This window comes from Buceros rhinoceros, unplaced genomic scaffold (genome assembly GCF_000710305.1).
Source record: "Buceros rhinoceros silvestris isolate BGI_N320 unplaced genomic scaffold, ASM71030v1 scaffold8321, whole genome shotgun sequence".
In the NCBI taxonomy this organism is placed as follows: Eukaryota; Metazoa; Chordata; class Aves; order Bucerotiformes; family Bucerotidae; genus Buceros; species Buceros rhinoceros.
Window position 1 is genome coordinate 7,939 of NW_010395895.1, and position 25,011 is coordinate 32,949.

Consider the following 25,011-nt stretch of genomic DNA (forward strand, 5'->3'; position numbering starts at 1 on the left):
CTGCTTGCATGTAATTCCCAAGGGGATATAGTTCTTGCAATGACGATTTGGTTAGTGGAAACTGAAACCCGAGAAGTCTCCGGATGAGCATTGCAAGGACTGCAATGATAGACTGGATGTACAGGCTCTAAAAAGTGTTGGTGTGGCCGTATTGCTCGTCAGTGGCTAATCAGTGAATAGTAGTAACCCATTAGAAGAGCAGAGTCCCTTTCTGTGTGCTGTGTTTAGATTTGAAAGTAAAATAAAGCCAAATAAAACTTCACCGCATTTGAAAATAACAGGAGAGCTGACCATTGCCATTACTGCACTGCTCAGCTCTGTAGGTGTGAGTACCAGAGACTTAATATGTCAGATTTTATCAGAGCTAGAAATAAAAATCTTTGTGTCACTGAGCAGGATGGTTGCCTGGCTTCCAGGAATGTGTATGAATCTGTCATGAGGATGTGAGACAGTTTTAGATAGATGCATGAATTTTATTTTAGCCTTTGTGTGTTACGTTGTACCCTCCAGGAAGGAAGATAGTTCTGTTGGAGTGTATTTATTTTTATCACTTACAGTACAGAGTTGGAATTGTTCACAGGTTTGGAATGTTATTAGTGTATTCTTTACAGCTACAAAGTAAATGGGAACATGCCGACTGGACATCCAAAAGTGTGTAAATACAGCTTGTCATGTAAGCATGGCAGCTCTGTTCTTAGTATATTAGAGGTGGTCGCTGTCAGGTCAGAAAAGTGAAAATCGCTGTCACAGAGAGAGAAGATCCTGGAAAGAAAAAACTAGCGTCATTTGAGTTTGAGCTCTGTGGTTTGGCTGAAGGATATCGGAAGCTTGTGTTGACTTAAACTCCATGAAAGTTGGTAATTCACAGAAATGCGGGGGGTGGATCACACCTTGTGGGCGACTTGCGGTGGAAGCTCTTATGAAACAAACTACTTGAAAGAAATTCTGGTTTCGCGGTTGTGGCTCATGGTTGCAGTGACTCAGTAGGTTTGATAGTCGTGCAGAGGGAAACGGGCAATGGACTCGACTGTGTGTCATGTGAATGCACAATTTGTTGATCTTGGTTTCTTCAGCATTTGGCTTGCTAGAAGCTGGAGTTGGCCACAGGAGCACTTGGAGCACTCTGTTTTGGAGGGAACCCCTTCATGCAGGTTGCTGCTGGCAAGAACCCAGATGGGGCTGTCAGAGCATAGGAGAAAACCTGAAAACAGCGTGGGAATAGTGAATGCAAACAGTGGCACCTTTAACAGTTTTAAAGATCTCCCTGTCTGGGGTGAAGCAGGCAAATGTAATTCAGTCAGACTGAATTCTGGAACGAGCTGAAGGCTGATTCATGTACAGAGTTCCCTCTCGGCTACAGGTTTTGTCTTTGCTTCTTATTGGTGTTGATGTTTGGTATTCTCTGTGGGATGTGGCTGTTTTAATGTGAACTCGTCCTGTTTTCAGGGTGTTGTTACACGTCTTGATGCTCTAGATCTGCATTGTTTTGGGTAGAGGGGGGAGGTTTGGTTGTTCTACAGGTGTAGTAGCGCAGTGATGGTGCTTACAGCACAACTAACGTGCTTCCGGCCTCGAGACTGGAGCAGACTCCCTGGATGTTTCTGTTAAAATAGTAGATGAACAAGAGTGGTCGTTGAAAGGTGTGCTTGTTTAAGAGCGTGTTGGAATGTGTGAGTAGCTTATGTTCCAGGCAGGGTTAGGGCCATTTGTGGAATCAGAGCTGTAGCACGAGGAAGTTGATCTGGACTCCTCATTGGGGAGTGTGAAAACCACATATTTCTTCCTACGAGCTTATGGTGTGGAAGGCAGCTTTGTGTTCCTTCTAGGAGAGCTTCACGTGTAGATAATGTGAAAACCTGCAGTTGGTGCTGGGTTTTTTATTAGCAAAGTATGAGTAGCTTGGAATCAGATCGGCAGAGTGACAAGAGACTTTAATGAATGTCTATTTTCTGTATAGATGGGCTGAGAAATTGGATCAACTGACAGCTACTGCTACGAAAGACCCGGAGGGGTTTCTGGGACATCCTGTAAATGCATTCAAGTTGATGAAACGGCTTAACACAGAGTGGGGTGAGCTGGAGAGCCTGGTTCTGAAGGACATGTCGGATGGTAAGTGTGCCTGAAGTGAGAAAAAGGATCACAGTGTAACTGCATTTAGTTGAATGTCTTTCACATGTCGTGGTTTGAATTAGATTTGTAAGTCTGCTTTTGAGGTGCCTTCATAAAAAATAATCCTGAAAGACCTGCCATTTTGCTGTCAGTGTATATGATTTGAGCATTACAAAAACGTAGGAAAGCTGCAGTGTTTAAACTGAATAATCTCCTCCCATGCCTTACATTGGCTAGGGATCAGGGCTGGCTTCACGTACTCTTCCACTTCTCGCAAACTAGTGTTGTAGGAAATTTCATCTCCGAGTGTGATGGCTCTACTGAACAGAACTCTTCTGAGTGTGGAGCTGTCTTTGAATATGGTCAATGAATCTGCCTCAACAAGTAACCAATACCAGGTGTAGGTTTGTAGTAAGAAATAGTAAAACTGTGGAGCTTTCAAAAAAGACTGAAGGTTAGTCTCTGATAAGCATTCAGCACGTTCAGCTTCCTTGTTGCTGCTGTGAGGGACTGAGTGTGCCGGATGGCTTTGCACCTGCCAGCAAGACATCTGGACCAGTGCATCTTAGCCCTTCTGAATGAGGGAGGAAGAAAAAGTGGACTGCTGTTTTGGGAAAATTGTCAGGAAAAAGGGAAGTACTGGGGGAGGCACAGTGTAGTAAAAGGAAGGATGCACAGGCATGAAAGGATATGGTATTTTTTTAAGCAGGAGGGAACACCTTTCCATAAACTAATAGTGTTATTGGGTCTGAAGAGTTTAAAAAAGGACTACTGGAGTGTGGCAAAAATCACAAATTAGGCCAGATCATTATCTTTTTGGATGATTTTTCAGCTGAGCATTGCCTACTAAGCTTTGTTTGGTTTTGGTCAGGGCGCTCAGTCTTTTTAACTGGTGAATATTACATTAACTTAAACATGTTGTTGGCAGTGTCCTTAGTTAATGCTGTAAAGGCGGTTGTGCTTCTGGATCTTGGAAGAAATGAGTCTGAGTAGAAAAGTTACTCCTCTGAAAGTGCCAGAGTGGCTGTCAGTTTGTTCAACTAGGTCCTCGTGGAGGCTGCGTGTACACCAGGATTCTGCCCTCCTCAGCTGTCTTCCTGGTTTTTCATAGTTCTGTTTCCCTCATCAGTGCAAACAGCCACCAGCTGATTGCGCAGGAGGAGAAGGGGAAAAATAGCATCAATTCTCCCACCAAAGAGAGAGGATAATGCACTAGCTCTGCAGGAGGGCCCTTCAGGTACAGCAACAGCAGTGGTTGTATGTGTTCACCAGAGAGGAACCTTTCATAACAGGGGAGCTGGTGCATGTGTGTGACTAATGACTGGGGAACAGTTCCTAGAGAGAATATTTTTTTCCTTTATAGAACTTGCTTGTCTTCTGTTCTGTAAATGTTGCCCTGATGCTTCTTGAAAAGCCCCCAAGTTTTTCTTTTTGGTTGTTCCTTTGCTTTCTTTTCACACACACAAAAAAATTATATAACTTTTCACCATGCACCTTTATTTCAGCTTAGAGTTGTGTGAAGATGGATCTTGAGAAACTTTTTTAACTTTGTGTGTTTCTCAGGTTGCTGCGTAAGCATGTTAATGCCCAAGTCTGCAGAAAGTGGTTAGGTTTGTGGTGGCTGTGTAGGTGCCTAAAGCCTTGTCAAAAGCTGTTTACAGTTACGTAGCAGCATTTTTGGGTTTTGTCTTTTTATTGGCCAGTCTTAATCTTTACACTGCTATTCCTAGCACGGTTTGGTTTCTCCTCTTCCAAATTATCCGTAAATTCCATGTTACTAAATGAAAAGCCATTTGGAAGGCAGATTGGGAGGGATGGTTACAAAAGCTACCAGTACAATGTCTATAATGTTCTCTGTTTGGGGGGTTCTTTTCGTGGTATGTAACTTTTTTTTTAACCTGTTACGACAAAAACAGTTTCTGAGTGAAGCCAAAAGGTTACTTCTCTCTTTTGGAAACAAGTGTATGGCATTGGTTGGTGCTCTGCAGGGCTAGTAGTTATTCCTGACCTATTAATGGCCTTTCTGAGTCCGTGCATAGAGTCTATGGAATTCCTGGGACAAAGAGGGCCAAGTGTTCCACTGTCTCTCCCAGGCTTTATCTCCAACATGACTATCCAGCGGCAGTTCTTTCCAAATGACGAAGATCAGACTGGTGCAGCTAAAGCTCTCTTGCGGCTTCAAGACACGTATAATTTGGACACAGATACTCTTTCTAGAGGGAATCTTCCAGGTAAGAATCATTGATGTTATTTTCAGAAGACACTGAACTTCTACTAAGTGTCCTGGTTATAAATAGTTTGACTCAGCTCCATCTGTTTAACTCGTGGGTTGTTGAACGTGGGTTGATGTAGGTGTTTCACTTCCTTCATCAGTAAAACTGTTGCCACATTTTACTTCTGCCACACCTTGAGAGAGAGGAACTGGGTGCTTTAGGCTGTGCTGATGAGGAGGAGCCCGGGAATCGCTGACTGGGTCTGACATACTGTCAGATCTGTTGCTGTGGTGGTTCTGTTGGAGGCTACATCCACTTGGCTTTCTTCTGCCAGCACTCTGCCCAAGCGCACGTGGATAAAATATTGTGAGCAGAGTGCAAGTTTCTCTCTGAATTGAGAACCTGCTTTGTCCTGTCATTCTGCTCGCTCTACTCGCATGCTTATTTTCTGCTTGTGCTAGGACTTGAACATTTCTTTTTACTTGAAGTCTGCATCTTTCTTCTAGTTATAGAAAGATAATTTAGCGTTAATAGCTTTTAATAAAAAAACAACAGCAAGAAAATTGTGCCTGGGTGAGGACTTCCCCTGTGTTGAAGCAGTTGTGCACCGGCAAATACCTAGTTTTGTTGCACAGAATGAATTAATTGCCCATTTTAACCAAACCGTTCTATAATTTATTATCCCTTTCCCTCTCACGGATAAGAGGGACCTTTCAGAAAAACAAAAGATAGAGCGTATGCACAGACTCGAGCTTGTCAATAGGTTTGTATGCAGGAGAGGACACGCTTGTTTCTTGCTCGAAGACTCTTCCTCTCTGAGTTTTCCCTGTTTCCTCTGTTTGAAAATAGTACTGTGCCAACTGGCAAAAAATCAACTCTTTATAGTCCATCTGTGTTTTTGCAGGCACTCACTGTGGTCAGATGCCTAATAAAATTAAGGGTAATTGGCTTTATATGTTATGATGTATAACCTTGCTTTTGGGTTTAGTTCAAGACTGTCTCGAAGACCTACAGATTCATTTTAACACAAACAGTTTGTTACTGTTTTCTTAAAACAACATGGAAATAAAAGATGAAGTGCTTTGGGCTGTGGTTTATTGCATCTTTGGAAGCAATAAGCAGACCAGACTGTGTGTGGTAAAGTGTCACTGCAGAACCTGGACGTTCTAGAGTATAAAAGAGAACAGGTTGGTCAGAGCTTGAGAGGAATGTCCCATGTGGTCACTTGCACGTGCTCCTTGTCTTCCTTCCCTGGGAATTTGTGCTCGGCCAGATTGCCAGGTCTTGATCAGAATCTTAACTACTGTCGTGTGGCTTATTTATTCTCTTTCCTGCATTACAGGCTGTGCTGGTTTTTTTGTTACCTATCAACCCTCTTTGATGATTCCTGTCTTAAGCACCCTTTGAAGAATTGCCTTTTCATGTGTGGATGTTATGTTGCTTCTAAAGGCACCAGGCCATGGCACTGCAACCTGTTGCTCATTCCAGAGGATCCCTCTGTCTGAGAGCGCCCCGCCACCACCACACGCGATTCCCTAATCTTTGTGGTGTTTTAGAGTTCGCAGCTTCAGGCTCAGAAACGTGAAATCACTGGCCATCGCAGGGAGGACCACAAGGTTGTTAACTAGTGAGCAGAAACAAAGTTGTTCCGTGGGATACTGCGTTTCATGGACTGTTTGTTGAGCTGTTTAATCTCTTAAGGCACATCTTCAACAGAATAATTCCCCTGTTTGAATGCAGCTGTGGGAGCTGCTGTTAGAAATTCACCAAGTATTAAGATGTAATCAGGAGTTATTTTAGCTGAAAACTGGCAGGTCCTGTTTCCTTTTTACAACGTCAAAGTTGGTTTTTCATTGGGCCTTAATTTACAGTGGCAAAGATAAGAATCTGTGATTTGCTTACCAGTGTTTTACTCTTTCAGAGGTTGCTTCGAATGTTTCTAAAAATGACTGACTTCAAAAATCTTGAGCAGCTGGGAATTTACTGACATGCTCCCCCCCCCGCCCCCAGTTGTCACTAACAAGATGTGCTTCAATAATGTTTTGAAAGCGATAATGCAGTGTCTTTGAAAACAAGATTCCTGAAACTTCATGTTTGGCTTACTGCTGGTCTTGCTTGAAGTGTCTGGGGTCTTGAAGGAGGAAGGTTGATTTTATTTAATTTTCCTTTACTGATGGTAAAGACATTTAGCTAGTGCTAGTATTTTGGCAATGGAAGACTGCAACTAACCGCTTATGTGTTCGGCCAAGGATTTACAGGCTATAGATACTTAAACTGAGTCTTCAACAAATAGCCACCACGGAAGGGAGATGTTGAAGAACAGAAATAAGCTGGGCTGTGAAGAACAAAAAATAGCTGACCGTTACTCTGAAGACTGGCCTGGAATTTTGAGTAAATTCTGTTTGGTTTGGTGTGTTTTAAATACAGGCGTGAAGCACAAGTCCTTCTTAACGGCTGAAGATTGCTTTGAGCTGGGAAAGATTGCCTACACTGAAGCTGACTACTACCATACCGAGCTCTGGATGGAGCAAGCTCTGAAACAGCTGGATGAGGGAGAAGTGTCTTCCGCAGATAAAGTTTACATTCTGGACTACCTGAGTTATGCTGTGTATCAGCAGGGGGATCTGCACAAAGCCATGATGCTCACCAAACGCCTCCTGGAACTGGGTATGTGAGAGATCCGCAGCTCACCGCGATCCAGCTCTGTGATCGAGCGGGTCCTAGCCTCGGATTTGTACTGAGGGGGTGCGATCTTGCCTGTATTCTGACTTGTATATGGGTTTTTAGAATGGATTATTACTGACACTACCATTAATGTCTTGATGTGTAGTTTTTCAGCAAAATAAGACTTGTATTACCATAAATCATACCGTGCTACCGTATTTTTAGATGGACAATTACAGTCTCAATTACCATGTCAGAGAATGTCACGGTTAAGGATTGCTCCTTTCTCCTGAAGTGTTTTTAGCCTTCTGCCCCTGCTGGCTTCTAACCACTCACATGTTGTAGTCAGTGTTGGCTTCTAACCACTTACCTGTCATAGTCATTGCTGCCTGCAGTTTGGGTCTCGTACTGTATCTTACTTCCCTGTCTTGAGATTACTTCCCCTCAGGTACAGGCAAGAACAAAATTAATGAAATTGAAACTAAATTGGCGATAACAAAATCTCTGCAGATTATTTAGATGCAGATGAAGCATACTTGAGATGAAAAACTCAAAAATAAGGCATACAGAATGCAATACAGCAAGCTAAGATTCTGTTTTGTGAAATACGAGAAGTATTTACGCTTCTGTAAATATTCCGTGGATTGACTGTGTAAAGGATGCCGCGGGACGTTCAGAACTAAACCTGATGTGGCAAAGGCTGCTTGGAACTGTTTATTAATGAACTGAAGCTAATTCTGCGTGTTTAGTGATTGTTAAAAGCTTTGTCAGCAGATATCTTAATTCCCATCAGGGCCGTTTTTAGGTTTAAAGCCAGTCATGGTGTCCCAGCTCTCTCCCTGTCCCGTTCCCTTGTCTCCCCTTCTCTGGTGAGATTGGCTGGAATGGCAACCCCTTTTTCTTTGTGCTTGGCCCCCTGTGCCTGCTGAGGACCCTATCCTCACAGTGAGCAGTTTCTTAGCAGTGAATGAGCTGAGCTTAGCTCTGAAAACTCATGGTATGTTTTCCTGCAGATGGGTAAGGATATGTGCGTGCTGCAGGCTGGCATAGCTTCCAGCATACCTTGGAGTTCTAGCTATGCTGTGAATCCCTTCAAACCACAAAAAATGTTTCTAGTTTCTATTTGAGAAGCAGTAGTGTGCATCTGTTTCCTTTTTGTTTTTGTAAATGGCCTCTTCTGGATGCTTCTTCACAAGTCAGAAACTTGCCAAATTTGTTTGTTTCTTTGTCAACAGATCCTGAACATCAAAGAGCAAATGGGAACATGAAATACTTTGAATATATCATGGCTAAAGAAAAAGAAGCAAATAAGTCCAGTGCAGATTCAGAAGACCAGATGGAGAAGGAGACTGAGGTTAAGAAAAAAGATTACCTGCCCGAGAGAAGAAAGTACGAAATGCTGTGCCGTGGGGAGGGTCTCAAAATGGTAAAGTGGAGTAGACTGTTTCCAAATGTCTGAAACCAACCGTAACAAAACAATGTCAAGAATTTGTATGTGGCGCGAAAGCAAGGAAGTTGTTACAGCAGTTGGCTGAGTGCACAGAGCTGAGGATTAGTGTGTGCTGGATTTCTTACCCATTTCGTTCTGTCCAGTAAACAAAAAGTAACACTGCCGCAGGCACAGCTGACTGACTCGGGTGCACCAAATAATTGCAATTAACTGCATAAGGATGGTGGATGTCTAGACCTACGTGTGGTGTTGAACGAGAGTGAGGGCTTTTTTAAGTGACTGTAGTCTTTTTTTTTAAGCAACTTTATCCTCTTAACAGGACCATGTAAAGTATTGCTTGTTGCAGTATTGCAGAGTAACTTTAATTGGCTTCAAGTACTGGTTTCTGAAACTGAAAGTATGTCTGAACTTGTACCATAACATTAGGGTAGGGGAAGTGAATTTTTCTCTCTCTGGTGCTGGGGACATCTTCTGTTTCTTAATGTCATATGAAAGTTCCCTGATGGTCACTTGCTCCGCCTTGCTTTCAGACTCCTCGGAGACAAAAAAGACTCTTCTGCCGCTACTACGATGGAAACAGGAATCCAAGATACATTCTGGGTCCTGTCAAGCAGGAAGATGAGTGGGACAAACCTCGGATAGTTCGCTTCCTTGACATCATCTCTGATGAAGAGATCGAAACTGTGAAAGAATTAGCAAAGCCGAGGGTAAATGCCTTGCACTTCTTTGCCTTTTGGAATCTCAAGTTCTGTGCGTAGTTTTCTGTATGAGTGTGTGTGATTGTCTCCTCTTGAATGCAGATGGGCGTGCAGTGTGCTCACATGTTGCTTTTCTCACGGTGTAGCTGTTGGTGACACGCTCTGTGCAGGAGACGGTGAGGAAGCTGGAAATCCTGTGTAACTAAGAGGCAGGCAGCAGCAGAGCAGGGTTGTCAGACTCTTCTGGCAGACACAATTTCAGTGCACGCCGTTTCAGATAATGAGGAGAATGTTCTACAGCAGAAGGCAGCCTGCAGCTAGGTTGCCTTGAAGCATCTAGGGTTTTTTTGGCTTTCTGGCTTTTGTTTCTTCTTTTTAAGTCTGTATTTGCTGAAGTTGTGACATGGAGTGCTGTGGAGGGAAAGGCAGCCATGCCTCTGGGCCTGGAATGCCACGTTACTGTGGAGACGAGAATGAATGAATGGTCGTGTTCTCCATTCAGTATAAAACTGACCATTCTCTCTCCCAGGCTTTGAAGTTGCCTGCAGGTGAAAGAGCTTGAACAGGACGGTACTTCATCAGTGGTACTCAGCTGCTTATTCACAGTGCCCAGCTCATCCAGTCCCACTTCAGGAACTGGATCTTGAGATTCTTGTTTCTGAATGCAGAATAATCCAGGGCAGCTCAACCATCAGGAGCGTCCAAGACAAACAGATGGGAGTTGCCTTCTGTGTCCAGTTGGTGTGCTCTGCATCTCAAGACGAATGTTGAAGATGTAGTTAGTTAAATTGATTTATTTTTCCATCAATTACCAGTTACTTCTAAATTAAGAAGAAATACAGTAGAAATAGTTTTCCTGCTTTTTTCTTTGTTTTTACCCTAAACGGCTTTTTGTCCAGAGGGAGCTGGGCAAATGGAGATTAAGGGCATAAGTGCATTAAGTACAGGACAAACTGTCAGCTTGGTCTCCTGCAAAGTAAACCAGCTGTGGGTCGTGCGTGGGCTCACTGAGGGTGAGGCTGTCCTTGGCCACTGCACTGAGTACTAGGTGGCCTGAAGGCGATTCTAAAGCTTCCTAAAGGCTGATGCGTTGATTTCTGAGGTGGCATTCTAAACTGTGAGCAAGAAGTGCAAGCAATTATCTTCACTTACCTTCGCTTAGATCTCTTCCTTCTCTCCTGTCAGGCAGCCTTGCTGCAGGTCTAAAAGTCAGAGCCCCAGTTGTTTGTCAGTAGATGATTAAGCCCCCTCTGCTGCTGCAAAAGCCCTGGCACTATGTCTGCAGAATATGATTAAATCACTTCTTCATGGAGTAGAAATAATAATCTCAGCACTGAAAATAAAAACCTGTGAACCTGGTAATTTCAACTTCTAAACTTGCTGAGATAATTGTCTTTCCTATCAAATGCTTGGCTTGTGGTAAAGCCTTGGAGATTTGTAACTCATTAACGTAGAAGCATCTGTGTGCAGTTAGCGTTCCAGGTAACACGTTATCTTACTGAGGCCTTGCAGGGCTCAGGAGCCAGTGTAGCAAGAGGACGGTGTTTTTTGAGACTGAAAGGTTATCTTCTCTTTCCTGATGCTTGGGATGTTACCGTCGCTGCCTCTCAGAAGACAGCGCTGTCTGGTCTGTGCCCAGCCTGCTGCTGTGCTGGTGGTGGTAGCAGGCAGCAGGAAGAGCTATTACTGAGCTTTGGGAGTGTCGCTGGAGTCATAGTTTGTGCCTTGATTCTTAGATGCATCTGCATGGGCTGAGAGGAGAGGCAGCACGTTAAGAGTTCCCAGTACCTTTTCTTGTTAACAGGCACAGAGGGGCCTTGGTTTACTTTGTTTGTTTTAACAATAGAAAAATAATTCTAATCGCTTGGGACTTGATGTGCCATTTTGTGCCTCTTCTAAAATCTGGACTCTACAACTCAACCTTTCCTGTTATAAATGATGGAGAGTGTCTGATAGTACATGAACAAAGTCAAAGTGCGCACATCAGGTTCTGCGTCAGTATTTACGCAGAAGGGACAGCATCAAATGAATGGACGCAGTCGAGGGGAAGGAAGGCCTTGAACCAAGAGTCCCCGCTCTGCGTCACTTGGGAATACACAGTAAACGTGTCCCTGGACGAAGTTTATTGTTACTAGCTTGTGTTAGCTGTCAGTGTTAAAGGAGTTCAGTGCTGCTTTTGGTATGGGAGTAATCAAAAAGGTAGGGTTTTACTCATCTTGGGCTTACACAAGATCACCGCGTTGCCTGGAGTCAGTTTAAATATAAAACTCACACGCGCAGGACAGAGCGCTAACAAAGGACCGTTGTACGTGAGCCATAATGCTGTACCGCTTCCAGCAGTTACTGCCCTGTGAAGCAAATGAAAGCTTCTAGTTTACTTTGTTCAGATGATCCTTCTTCTTGCTACAGAAATGGAAACAGTGCTTCCTGGAAAAGTTGATCTTTTCTAAGACTATTTTAAAAAACAAACCAAAAACCCCTAAAAACCTCTCTTTTTAGCAAAATTGGAGACTCCCTCTCCTTCCCCTCCATAAAGGAAAAACCGCTGCAAAGGTGGTTCCTGCTGCGGTGGCGGCTTGTGTGACATTTCCCCTTAGGCTTCTGAATGGTCGGATTGCTGTGATGCAGTATGTGCTTTGTAATGCAACTATTCTGATGGTTCGCTTCACAGCTGAGGCGAGCCACCATTTCAAACCCCATAACAGGAGCCTTGGAGACGGCACATTACAGAATTAGCAAAAGGTAAGAGAGCTCTATGCCAGACGTTTTGGGCCTGTAAGGAGTGTGTAGATTCTGCTCGTTATGGGGAAAAAAAGAGAGGTGGTCTAAAAAGACAACTTTGGCTTTGTAGCCCACCGCTTTATTTCATGCCGATCTGTAACAGGCTGTTACTGCTGAGTTTCTCAGTCTTTTCCTTCAGCTAGAAGTTCTGAGGGGGCGTATTTTGATTGGTTTTTTTGTCACCTTCTCAGCATGTGTTCTCAAATGGTGACCTGTACAAGAAGCAGGTCTCTACAATCAGCACAAAAAGATATGTGGTTCTACAAAACCTTCAGTAGAATCTAGATTTTTTTTTTTATATTACCTTCCCCTTGCTCTTCTCAGCAACCAAAACTTGTCCTGCTTTTCCTTGTCAAATTGCACAGGCCACTTGAAGTGCCTTTGTCTTGGCATGACAGCTGGAGCAGCACATGAAGCACCTTCAGCATTTCATTGTCCGAGATAATCCTGTGCTCCGGTCTGTGCTCTTTTACCTCCTGGTGACACAAGCCTGGCAGAACACAAGCTTGTTTTCACCAGGCTCCTGGTTCTTTGCAGCTTGTCTGTTCAGTGCCACAAGTCTCGAATTCAGCCAGTGTTTTCCAAAACTGGCTGGCTCTGAAAGAAATCCCCTGGCTCCTGCCTGCCTCCTCCTGGTTTTAGTAGCGGTGGTTAATGATCGGCCATGTGTTGCATCTGTGTTAAGCCAAAATTCTGAACGCAGTTAAACTTCTGGGCGAAGAGGAATTGTCTGTGAAACTCGGCATCATAAATTACTTGCAGAAAGTCTCTAGTTTAAAACAAAAAAAAGGAAAAAAAAAAAGGAGGAAAAAAGTGAAAGGACAATCTATCCAAATTTTTCCAACCAATTTGTTTTGATTTGGACATGGCAGCTACAGCTTCTGTTGCCCTTCTAATATTGCCGATTTGAGAGCATTGCATACCATCCGGACCAATCGGAACCCTTTCCAACACCTGTGGCTTGGCAAAAAAGCAGCCTACTAGGTGGGTAAGCTCTTGTCCTTTCTCTTTTTGTAGCTGAGCCGTGCTACTGTTCATGACCCTGAGACTGGGAAACTGACCACAGCACATTACAGAGTCTCTAAGAGGTAAGGGGAGCGTCTTCCAAAGGTACTCCCAGGCCAAGCAAGTCTGTTCTGGGACTGTACTGCTTCATCTCTAAACGTGGGGCAAATAAGGATTTTGCGTAACTTCTCTGTTCTTGGTCGCTCTTTCGAAGAAAGAGGATGGCTGAAAGCAAACTGAGCCATCACGTAACAGAGCAAGTGGTCTGCCGAAACAGGAGGTAGTTCTGTACGTTAGTGGTAGCTGAGATGGAGGCGTCCTCTTCTGCTTAGCATGGCTGGTGCAGTGCAACTAACGTACTAACACGTTAGCGCAGCGCAGGGTTCTGCTCACGCTAACAAGCAGACGAAAAGGCTGCCTCTGTGGCTCACCTTAACTTCTACACCTTGTTATTGGTTCCTGCTGCTTAAACCAGGGCACCGGTGTGCTGCGGTAACTCAGGGTAGTAGTGCTAAGTAAAGCTAGTTGATACTTTGAAGAACTTCCCTGTTATAATGACTAAAGGTAGTTGCTGCTTCAATAGAAAACTATTATTCTTTCAGCTTCTTTCAACGAAATACCTGAAATTAGATGGCTGGTGGGGTTTTTATTTAGCTATTGATTTCTTTAAAAAGATAAAGGACTTCAAAATATTCACAAGAAGTGAGTCGATGCAGGAATGATTATAACTTTAATGGCGATGAGAAAACCGTTGTAGCTGAAGGCTGATCCTTACAGCCATGTTTGTTACAAATAGTGGCAAGTGGAAAACTTTTTAATGCGTTGAAAACTGCCTTGCGCTTTGAGCAGCGTGCAGGTCTGCATACGCAACAGGGCACGAGCACGGCATGCCCGTCCCTTGGAAGTGGTCTGGTGAGCTTGTACATGTTTGCTCCTTAAAACTACCTCCACAGGCCCTCTCCAGAATGACTTCAGGAACAGGTGTCTTCCTGTATGACTTGTGTTGCCTTTGATTTTCACTTCTTGTTTTTAATTTTAAAATCTGTCCATGTCCTGTCTGTCTTGGCTATCTGTGACTGCGTATCCTCTGTGAGACAGACCAGTCTGGGCATTAATGAAGTTGTTAATCTATCTGAACATTCCCTCACGGTTTCTGTCAGACTTGTGCTAATAATAGGAGTTAGAGAAGGGGACCAGATCACTAATTGAAATGGAGATGCCGATAATTGGGCCCTGTTTAAATAGATGATCCCAAGGAAAAGAATTGTTTATTCAGTTTTGATTTTTCGTTAGTGGGAAGTGTTTTTCCTCGAGACTATTGCAGATGCCACAGTCAGAGAAAATACTACTGGACAGCACCCCTTATTAAAAGCCGATCCCCTCATGAATGGAATGCGTGCGGCTGACAGCCCAGCCAGATCCTGTTTGTCATCGTCTCTCGTTGCCTTTGTGACATAACAAAATAACCATTTCACCGTGGCTTTACTCTGTGCCTTGCCTGGGAGCTCTGATAAAGTGTAAGGGCAGCTGTTTCTGGTGAAGTGCCTTCTTGACGTCGTATGCTGCAGTCTGGGACAGTGCCTCATGGCCAGTGCCTGAGGAATGAGGCCCTTAAAGGTTGAAGGTTTGGCACTCAACAAGTTGCCACTCCGGGACTTCCATCCAACGTTCTCCAGGAACCCACAGAACAACATCAGATGTTACTGAGCTAAGATTTTAAATTCTGTAGCTCACTGGGTACCGGTGTTAGTATGGCAAAGAAACATGAAGTAAATGGGGTGCAGCGTGTTGCAAAGTTAGCGAAGACAGTTTTTTGAGGGTAGGAACAGACTTGAGAGTAGAGTGTGACCGTCCCTTCTCATGCTTCCCCTTGCCTCTGCGTTCCTCCATATGCAGCTTGTTTAGGCTGTAGAAAATTTAGGGAGAACTGGACACCTAAATCTGTAGTCAGGGGTAAAAGCCATCCCCAAGCCAGACTGCTTTAGAAGGATCATGTTATTAATGCTGGATTGCTGAACTTCTTTTGGTAGAAACATCTTTCTGTTTGAGCTGATCGAGCCGGTTTGGCTTGCAGATGAATCATTGCTCCTCAAAACCAAAAAATGCTTGCTTTATTTTTTAATAGATGGCTGCTTTCCCCCGTCAAACATTCTTTCCTAGCAAAAGCACTTCTAAATTACAGCATTCCTCTCTTTGAGAGGACCACTGTTCACTGTGCAGTACGTGGCAGGCTGTTGAAAGGGGGGCACCTTGCCAGCAGCTGGAGGAGCACCCTCGAGCCGCGCTGTGTGCAGTACCAGAATAAACTCGGCCACTCTGACACTGCTTCTAAAGAAACAGCTGGTTTCTAACCTCTCCTCCCAGCAGCCAGTCGGGGCTTGTTAAACTTTCCACTTCAGAAACATCAGTCTGTGCTTTTATTCACTCCCTGTTGCATCCCTATTAAGTACATTTTGGAAGATTTTTAAACATAAATGCCAGTATTTCGTGTGATCAGTGACCATTACAAAAGCGGTGTTGAAATGCTCTGATGCAGTGCTGGCAGAGCTGAGACTGAGGACAGCCTTCATCGGGTCTGCTACGGGACCAGCTGGTGCAGCTGGAGGAGATGAGCTTTGGGCTGTGTAAGCCTTTGTACGTCACGTAGCTCTGGACAGTTGTCTCAGGTTTTTTCCTAATACACTGCTTAGTCTAAAATCATTTGTGCATATAAATACTGTGCTGTTAAAAAATCTCTAGTAAAGATACCTGATAGACTCCTGAGAGGGAGGAGTTACAGCTCTTTGTAACGCGTATAAAAGTTGCTAAAAGCCAGATCTCGGTGTGAGGAAGAATCCTCCTGCACGAATTCACCAGGTGAATGAAATTTGTTTGATTTTTGTAACATATTAGCTTACCTCATGGGTGTCTCTTTACAAAGCCAAGTGGGACACCAGAGGACTGTGCCTTTATGGGAAATTGGGGAGTTTGGTGTGGGAGTTTTTAAGGAAATATGAAATCCTCCTGTAAGTAAAGTCACCCATGCCTTAAATTGCCATAAGTTATGACTTCCTATAAACAAAAAAAAACCAAGAAAAAAAAGCTGCTTCCTTTTTGTTAGGAAGTTTTCTCCCTGTAGTGGACTCATAGACATCATCTGGTCAAAACCAGGACAGACTGCTGTTCGTGCAAGGTAATGTGGCAGATGAGCAACTTAATTAACAACGGTGCATTGTCGAATAGAGCCGTGTGCATTTACTGGATCGTGCTGAACCATGAACTAGGAATACTAAAATAAATTTGAGCACAGTTTAAGGCTGCTAATTGTGCATCATGTACACCACTGGGGAGGGAGTTGGGTTTTTGGGATGTGGTGTTAAATAAGAGCAGGAATAGAGATACCTTTGTGTGAAGGAGTAGCTGCTGTAAGTGGTGTGGAACTCGGCACATGCTTGCTTTGATGTCTGCGAAGAAGCCAGGCTGAGAGCAGCAGCGAAAGCAGGCAGCCTAGGACAGGTGGTTGTGTTCTGTGAAGGCCGCTGGGCACAGCCTGCAGTAGCAGAAGGCCCCGTTGTGCATCCTAAATGCAGCAGGCACAGAGACCTCCTGGGCTGGACCATGGGTGCGGGGTTCTGCAGGCCCTCCCAAGTGCTCTGCCCCCACAGAAATATGAGCTTTCGTGGCGTTTACAGGGTTAAACCTCAGTGCGACTCTTCACACAAACCTATTCAGCACTCCAGGTCTCCCCCTGGGTTTTGCTCAGCAACCAGCAGACAGGCTGGCACTTGGCATGTGGTTTCAGTTCCCTGCTTCCACCACCTTTCAGAGACTTTCTTTGTATCCTTGGGCAATTAGTTTTCTTTCTAAAATACGTACAGTGCTTTCCCTTCTTGAAAGGATGTAGTATTCTCCCTGCTGAAAGCGTTCGCTGCAATCCGAAGCAACCAGTAGAGTTAAGAACACGTGGGGTTTTTTTCTTCTTTGCTTTTTTTTTTTCTTAAAGCCTTTATGCGTAGATGGGACAGAGGCACCTAGAGCCTGCGGAGAATCACAGACTGGTAGGGGTTGGAAGGGCCTCTAGGGCTCGCCTAGTCCAACTCTGCTAGAGCAGGTTCTCCTAAATCAGGTTGCCCAGGAGCGCGTCCAGGCGGGTTTTGAAGCGGTTGTCTCTGGGGCTTCTCTCGTGTGTGGAGCGCGAGGTGAGGATTGCTCGTGAGTGCTCAGCATGGCAGCCTAGCATGCGGCTGCTTAGCTGCTCCCTTTTTTTATGGGGGGGGCCAACTCTTCGTGTAAGGAGTCTTAGTGTTTGCACCTTGAAGCAAAGGCGGTTGCACTGTAACACTCCCGTACTAACCGTGTTCAGAGGTGGATGAATCTCTGTTTGTGTTTGTGCAAGTCTGGCTTGAAAATTCTTACTGCTTTGATCTACGGTTAGTTTGTCGTCAAAAGAAAAATGCTCGTAGAGATTCTGTAACCTGTGTCAGTGCCTTGTGTCACGTATCACGCTACTGTTCCTCCCATGCAAAGTGTTCTGGTTTGAGTTTTTTTAATACAAATTTTATATTGAAGACCACAACCCTAATTTATTGTAGATGTGAAAGCTGGTGTGAGCAGCAATACTATGATGTACCTGCCAGCAAGGCAACGAGCACAGGTGTTTCTGGCCCACAGGCTTGTAAAAGCAGCAGGAACTGCTGATGAGCCCAGAAGGCTGAGTCAGCTGCTAGAAAAAGGTAGAACTAGCTGTGAATGAACTTGAATTTTCCTGCAAAAAGGGGGAGAAAATGGAGCCCGGAATATCGGTGGTAAATAGAAGGGGACTGCCAACGTGAGCAGAGCAGAGGGCGAGGGAGGGTGGTGAGGCTGCCAAGAGAGGGAAGCAGGCAGCAGGGTAAAGGAAGGTGCGTTGACTAGGCTGGGATGAGCGAAGCAGCAAGAAACACAAGCATCGTGCCAGCAGATGAGTAGTATATAAAGAAAAAAGGGCTGGATGAAATTGATACTTTTTTAGAAAGAACAAGCTGTTTGTCTCGAAGAGGTGAAAAATGTCATAGTGTTTGTTTCCATGTTGGCACGTGGCTGTGCTCGTGGCTGGTAAGGGGGCAGCAGGGATGTGCAGCGCTGCGGTTACACGAAGCTTGTGCCCTTGTCTGCCAGACACTGCTGTGCTGGTTGTGCGGCTGTGTCTGGAGGACAGAGCTGCTTCCTGGCCCAGCAGCGGTCAAGAGTAAGAAACCACTCTGAGTAGAAAAATGCTGCAGTGGGTCGGGACCAAGGCAGCGATTCTTGGGCAGACCTGCTGCTTCTCTACCAGTTCACAGCTTTCTCTGCTGGCTGGTTTGCCGGTTACGGTAAATGCAGTGGTTCTCATTTACAGGAGGAGGCAGCCCTAGTGATGGTGCCTTTGGAACTGTTCAGGCTGACCTTTTGCAGTCCTGTTTAAATAAAAAAAAAAAAATCAGTTGGGGTTTTTTTATTCTCTCAAAATCATTGTGTACCTGGAACACCTGCTAAATACCAAATCAAGGGCTGTTCTGGTAGAAATTGTTGAACGGGGAAGATGGTAGAGAGTGTTAGGCATGGTTTAATTGTTTCCCTATTGACTTCTAATAGCACTGCAGAGGTAAGTGATGTGAAAGGGCGGATCACAGAGCACTTGCCTGTGGTGCATGGCATGTGGAGGGGCATGGTTACACCCACACAGGCTCTGCACAGGCGAAATAAAGTAACACCCACCCCCCATTCCTTTCCCAGCTGTTGCTTCAAAAGGCATCAGATGGGGGGTGGTCTAAATTAGCTCTTTGCAGTGTCCAAGAGCAAAAGAGGTTTGTGCCTGTTTTAGGAAACGGCCTGAAGCAGATTTCACCGCTTGGCACGTTTTCTGCAGTCATTAGGCAGTCCAGTGTGTGAATTACTGCCCTTAGGTTCAGCACTTCCTTAAACCAGTGCTGTAAGTTTTCTTCCTAGAAAACACACTGATTAAATGCAGGCCTTCATAATGCCCTGGAAATACTCCTGATCGCCCTACGGTATTCTTGAAAAGTACAAAAAATAATCTCAAATCCGAAGTAATTCCAGATGTCGCACTGGTACTGCTGGCTCCCTGCCTGGTGCTACCATATTTTATTAATTTAACTTTCCCCCCGCCCTCAGCGCTTGGCTGTCCGGCTATGAGAGCCCGGTGGTGTCCCGCATTAACACACGGATACAGGACCTCACAGGACTTGATGTCTCCACAGCAGAGGAACTACAGGTAAGCCGTGAGGACAGGGACGGTGGCAGCTGGCTTTGCGTGCAGCACTGTGCTCACGCAGCTGGTGTTGCCGAGGTGGCTGCCAAAGCTCGTTCAGCCGGGGCAGTGATGTGATGATGGCTCGTTCCGTGCCAGGCCACGGGAGGAGTAACCAAAGTGTCTTTGTGGAGTTGCGCGCGCTTTAGTGGGCAGCGGCTTTCTGTTGCTGGAGGAAAACAGTGCCAACCGACACTCCTGATGTTTGCTGAAGTAGATGTGTGATTCATTTTTATTTATACTAAAAAAAATTAGGGTTTTTTGTTTTCATTGCTGAAGGTTGAACTTTGCAGCTGTGGTGATAGCAGAAAGTTCAGCTCGACTGACACTTAAGGGGGAGAGAATGGGTGTTCAGATTTGCCATCACATCCTTGGTTCCGGAAGGCCAACAGTGTACCTGGTGTCTGTACATGTAACTTGAGTAAATTTTATAAGTATTTTTGTTCCTTAAGACTTACTTCTAAATGAACAGCTGCCTCGCTCATTCTCAGAGAGCCTTAATACCTAGAAGGCAGGACACCGCGAAAGCGGTCCCTGAAATCTGTTGGCACTGTGCTACTCTGTCAAGACTCCTCAGGGTGAAATGCCCAAGCACCTGGTTGAACTGAGGCTATGAATACATACAAGGGATGAAAAAAAAAATCAGCAAAGAGGACAGGATCCTCTTTACTGACATAGTGTGATATAAACTTGAAAGGTGTAAAAGCACCATGAATTATTTTGAAGAGGAAAATAGCCTGTAGAGCTTCTGTAGAAGAACAGTATTTTTCTACCTCGGGGATCAGACTCCTTACCGGGAGTACGCTGCACCTTGTGGTGCCGGTCTTGGGTGTGCTGCTGCTCTTGTAGCCAGATGTCTCAAGGCTCCTTGGAGCCCGTGGCTGCCCAGCTCTGCAGGAGTTTGAAAAGTTTGGGTTCTGTCACCTGGAGTCATGAGCGCAGAGAGTAACTGGCACTCAGAAATGGGAGACTGTCTGTACTGCTCAGCTGGAGGTGGACAGGAGAGCTTCAAGGAGAGCTGATCCTGGGCAGGGGACGGTTCGGCTGCAGCTTTGCTGGGGGCTGGTGTCCAGTCAAGAACTGCAAAGGCAGAGTGAAGGGCTGAGACCCTACAGCTCCCAGTCGCGTTGTGGCTCTCCACCGGTGAGGAGTCTGGGTGCAGTCAGAGCCGTCTGTGGATAAAGCCCGCAGGTCTTGGCTGCACACCCGAGCTAGCAGAGGCTTGTCCTTTGCTATGGCTTGATGTTCAAACTCCAGCTGTTGAAAGGCTGTGGATGACAGTCAGATTCTTGTCTGGATAAAATACTGCTTTACTAGATTTTGTGCTCTCCTTTCACCGTAGGTAGCCAACTACGGAGTAGGAGGCCAGTATGAGCCTCATTTTGATTTTGGAAGGGTAAGTCCTGTTTTCTGTCTCCACCTCTTTCTTCTTTACAAGCGCTGTGTTTCTCTCTTTCAGGTGGCAAATTATGGAGTGGGAGGACAGTATGAACCCCACTTTGACTTTGCACGGGCAAGTAAAGAGATGGAGGAGAGATAGTCACCTGGTGAAGCCTGGGCCTCGTGGCTGTGGCACCATTTTTAATCTTTGATGTCTATTATTATTCACCTTTTCTAATCATGTTAGTGGAGAAAGCCCTCTAAACCACCAGCTGAACTGAGCCACACTTTAGGCATTACAGAGCAACAAATCTAATCAAAAAAGAGTTGCTCCTAGGGAGGTGACTGATAGTTCTTAACAGAGCAAAGGGCATGAGCTTTACTCTAAAGCTGAGGAAACATTCAGAAATATTCTGAAAATATTCAGTGCCTTGGCTGGCCATGTAGAGCTGTTTTGGTGTTTGGTGTTTTTTTTTAAAGCACTGAAAGATTTACAGCTATGCTGTACAAAACCCTGGCGGTGGATCCTGTGCTCCTGACACGTGCGGCAGGTGATGGTGGCATCAGCGGACGTGCACCTGGGCGCTGAAGCCACCCTGGCTGTGGCTGCAGTGCTGAGTGAGGCGAATGTGGCTGCAGGGGCGAGAGCTTCACGCCCTCTTCCCTGAGCAAGGCTTTGCAGGCAGCGTAGGAAAGCTGGCATTGCAGCTTAGAGCACAGGCCTGCGATAGCGAGAGCGGGCTTTCCTGGAGCTGAGACACGAGATCTTCCGTGCTCCGAACAAATTTGGAAAATAGAAGCGCTACGTTACTGCAGTTCACGTGGCGATTGCTGTCAGGCTCCTGAATCTGGAAAAAGCCTGCCGAGGTCTTCTCGTGAGCCTTCATTTTTTAAAATTTGAGTTAAATTCCCAACCTACTTCTCTTCCAGCTTAAATTGCAGACTGCTGGAAAAAAAAGCCACTGAATTCAGTTGGTTATTTACTGGGCATACTTCATGTGATTTAACCCCTTCGGGTTAACCCTGTGCTGTGAATCTAAGCCACCAGCGATTAATCGGAATGTCTTCTGTAAGCACGTGCTCAAAAGCATTGCAAATGATTTTGGAAATGCATGGGTTAATTTCTGGAGTAATGATTGCTGGAATTGTAGCAGACAGGTGGGGGTGAGTTCTAGAAGTAAAACCGGAGATGTGACAGAAGGTGGCATCATAGCCCATCCAAATGAAAACCTCATTGTTCTTGCAAGTCAGGAGCTGAAAGCCCCTTAGTGAGGACAGGCGCAGGGCTGGCTGGGCAGCGGGTTACCAACGCGGGCTCTGCAGAGGCTCCCCCTCCGCCCCGCTGTGATGGAACAGCAGTGCTGATGGCATGTGCTGGAGCCCTCCGACCACACCACCTGCCCAGGGTCTCAGAACAGCCTGGGGCTGGGACGGTGCTCTGCCTACTGACCCTCCTGCTGCGTTTTTCCCGGTCCCCGGAAATGCCGGAGCCGGTGCTGGAGGAGTGCATCAAGCAGGGGGGAAAGGGCAGAACCACCCCCGGGGCGTGGGGCTGGCAGCTGACCCAGGGGCCTGCTCAGAGCCACCCTGGCGACTGGAGGGCTGCCCTCCTTGTTGCTCCTCTTGGCCTTGGGCAAGTGGGAATGAGTGTAATTAGCTAATTAAGTTTGTGGCCGTGAAGAGGCTTTATACTCCTGCTCAGGCAGTACAGCTGCTCTTACCCATAAGCAATTTGGGCTTACGCCCACCCTGTCCTGCAGACTGCTGAACTGCCTGGTTTACTTAAATTGATGGAGACACTCGTATCGCGTTCTCCCTTCCTTCCAAAGAGAGGGATGAAATTAATTTTTCTGCATGAATTTGTCAGCTGCTGCTCGGCAGCTGTATGTCATTGTGGCCTCTCAATAATCAAAATTAAATGCTTATTAAATCTGCTCGCTTTTATTCACAGAAAGATGAGCCAGATGCTTTTAAGGAATTGGGAACAGGCAACAGAATTGCTACTTGGTTGTTCTACGTAAGTGAGACATTGCTGCCATGTGCTAGTGCCAGAAATAACTATCACTGCATAGTCTATACCGTTGCGTGATTTCATTTTGGTTTTTTACTGAAGTGACTTGTAAACGAAGGCAGCCCTGAACGTAGCACTAACAAACGCGTACCTGCTATCTTACCTGTATGCAATGGTTCTGCCCACGTGTTCTGAAGGAGCTGGGGTGGTTTGGTTTTTTTCCCCCTCAAAGTTGAACATCAGCTTAAATTATTCAACTGCCCGTTCGGTTTTGTATCTGCATGAGTGTTTACAGCATGTTCGTTGCCAGAACAGTTGAGGATGTGACGTCTAGGGCCAGGGCTGGCGGCTGCACTTTGAACAGAGTGGGTGGGCTTCAGCCCGTTTGAAGGCTGTTATTCCGGCAGCCTTTGCTCGCTATTTGGGAGGTAGAAATGGTTGTTCAATAACCTAATTCTTATTATTACACTAAACCGAGACACTAGAGAATGCACCAGCTTGTAACGTACCTGTGCCTTTCCCTGCCTCCTCAGATGAGCGATGTGTCAGCAGGGGGAGCTACTGTCTTTCCTGAAGTAGGAGCTAGTGTTTGGCCCAAAAAGGTAAGCGGTGTTCTTTACCCGGTGTAACCACCCCTGTCTTCACCTACCCAAACACGTAACAGAGCTACAAACGGGGTTAAAAAGCAGCTCTAAAATGAGTCGATGTAAAGAAGAGAGCCCAGTGCCCAGGAGCGTAGAGGTACTCCCGGCTAACAGCAAAGCCGCTGGAGTCGTACTGGTGACTCCAAGGTGTTAACAAGGACTTGAGTGCTTCCAGGCTTGGTAAAACGTTAAACTGCTTCCAAACACATTTTGGAAACGCTCGGATCTGTAAATAGCTTTAGTCTTGGGGCATCTGTAGGGAATTCTCCCTGAGACCATGTGTTCCTGTTACATTTTTTCCCTTGGAAGGGTCATGAGTAACGTCTGTCTTTGCTGGCCTGCTGCTCATTTTTAGTGAATTACCTCGCCTTCTAAACCGGTCAAGAGTTGAATGAAACTGCTTTGGGGATTAAAAAAAAACCGTAACAGCCAAGTATGTGTTGGCACAATGAGTCAAAGGAGACACATTCCTTAGCGAAGCAAGAGTCAGAATAGCGAAGAGAGCCTTCAGGTTACAAGGAACAGCACCAACACACGCACACGTACCTTTGCCTTACCATCCAGCGAGCTGCTCTGAAAGGGGGTATCTCCCAGAGCAAAGCGCTGAGGGTCTCCCCTGCCGTTCCCAGGGAACAGCTGTATTCTGGTACAACCTCTTCCCCAGCGGCGAAGGCGATTACAGCACGCGACACGCAGCCTGCCCAGTACTAGTGGGAAACAAATGGGGTAAGTACCCCTCACGTTGTTCTCTGTGCCTGTGACCTGGAGGTCGGGGTGGTGTTGGGAGGTTGTCTTGGTTTTCTTTTTCCTCCTAGACTTTGTGGTGGAATGAAAAGCAGTAAGAGATTAGGTCCTTTCTAAGGAAAGGAGTAGCTGTATCTACTTCATACCTTTCTGGAGAAAGTACGTTCGTTATATGTATCACACAGATGTCACACATATTTATACCTGTATATAAAATACATGGAATATGACATCTACTTCAGTAGTCTTGTAGTGTTGCAGCTACTGGAAGGTATTTTTCCCCTCTTGGATTTATTAGACCGACTTCACATTTGTGTGTGTATTAAAATGCTCTAGCAAATGACGATAATCCTGTGCTTAACTCTAAGCTAAATATGGGCCACCGAACCGGCTTGAACAGAAGCGGGAGCGAAGCAGGTGCAGTGATCAAACCCCTTTGTGTGTCTTTGCAGTATCCAACAAATGGCTCCACGAGCGGGGACAGGAATTCCGAAGGCCGTGCACTTTATCGGAACTGGAGTGACGCAGACTCGTCCCTTGTCTCTTCTGTGCTCAGTTTGTGTAAAGTGCACACGTCTGCTACAGTTTACAATCGACTAACACTCCACTACAGGTTCAGTCTTCAACTACACCGGTGTTTCATCTGTGGACAAAACAAATGAGCTTTTAGTGCCCTTAAAACATCCCCTGAAGGTTTTATGAACTGACTATATTAAGGTCTATGAGAGCTACAGAAAAAAAGAAAAAAAGGACAAAATACAGATCAGGGCCACAAGAACGGTGGTGGGGTGTGGGGTGTTCCCTCCACCGTCGCCCCTCTGCCCAGCCTGGAAAGCCAGCGGTTGTTCACCCGGAGTTCTCCTCGCAACTGTCAGTCTGCCCAGAGCGGATGGTCGAGGGGGAGGGCTCCCTGCTAAGGAAGGCTGAATTAAACCAGTTCTTACTCCTCCATTCCTATGCACCTGACTCCTTGCTTTTCTAGAGTGCCTGACCACTACCGCTGAGAACTGGGGCCAGGGTCGGTGTTCTCGGGGGGGCGGCTTA

General features: G+C 45.7%; 1 protein-coding gene across 2 annotated transcripts in view; it reads left to right on the forward strand.

Annotated features, from left to right (window-relative positions):
* P4HA1 (prolyl 4-hydroxylase, alpha polypeptide I) overlaps positions 1-24,782 on the forward strand; it is a 26,193-nt gene extending 1,411 nt beyond the window's left edge. The window contains exons 3-14 of one of the 2 annotated variants that reach the window (XM_010145700.1): positions 1,958-2,109; positions 4,203-4,340; positions 6,750-6,989; positions 8,222-8,412; positions 8,967-9,143; positions 11,806-11,876; positions 19,053-19,152; positions 20,531-20,584; positions 22,520-22,585; positions 23,113-23,181; positions 23,853-23,949; positions 24,420-24,782. In XM_010145700.1, coding sequence (XP_010144002.1) covers positions 1,958-2,109; positions 4,203-4,340; positions 6,750-6,989; positions 8,222-8,412; positions 8,967-9,143; positions 11,806-11,876; positions 19,053-19,152; positions 20,531-20,584; positions 22,520-22,585; positions 23,113-23,181; positions 23,853-23,949; positions 24,420-24,490 — 1,426 coding nt within the window. In that variant the 3' untranslated portion in view covers positions 24,491-24,782. Of the gene's footprint in view, positions 1-1,957; positions 2,110-4,202; positions 4,341-6,749; positions 6,990-8,221; positions 8,413-8,966; positions 9,144-11,805; positions 11,877-12,932; positions 13,004-19,052; positions 19,153-20,530; positions 20,585-22,519; positions 22,586-23,112; positions 23,182-23,852; positions 23,950-24,419 lie in introns of both variants that reach the window. The other variant, XM_010145699.1, reaches the window with a different exon arrangement.
* Positions 24,783-25,011: the final 229 nt, after the last annotated feature.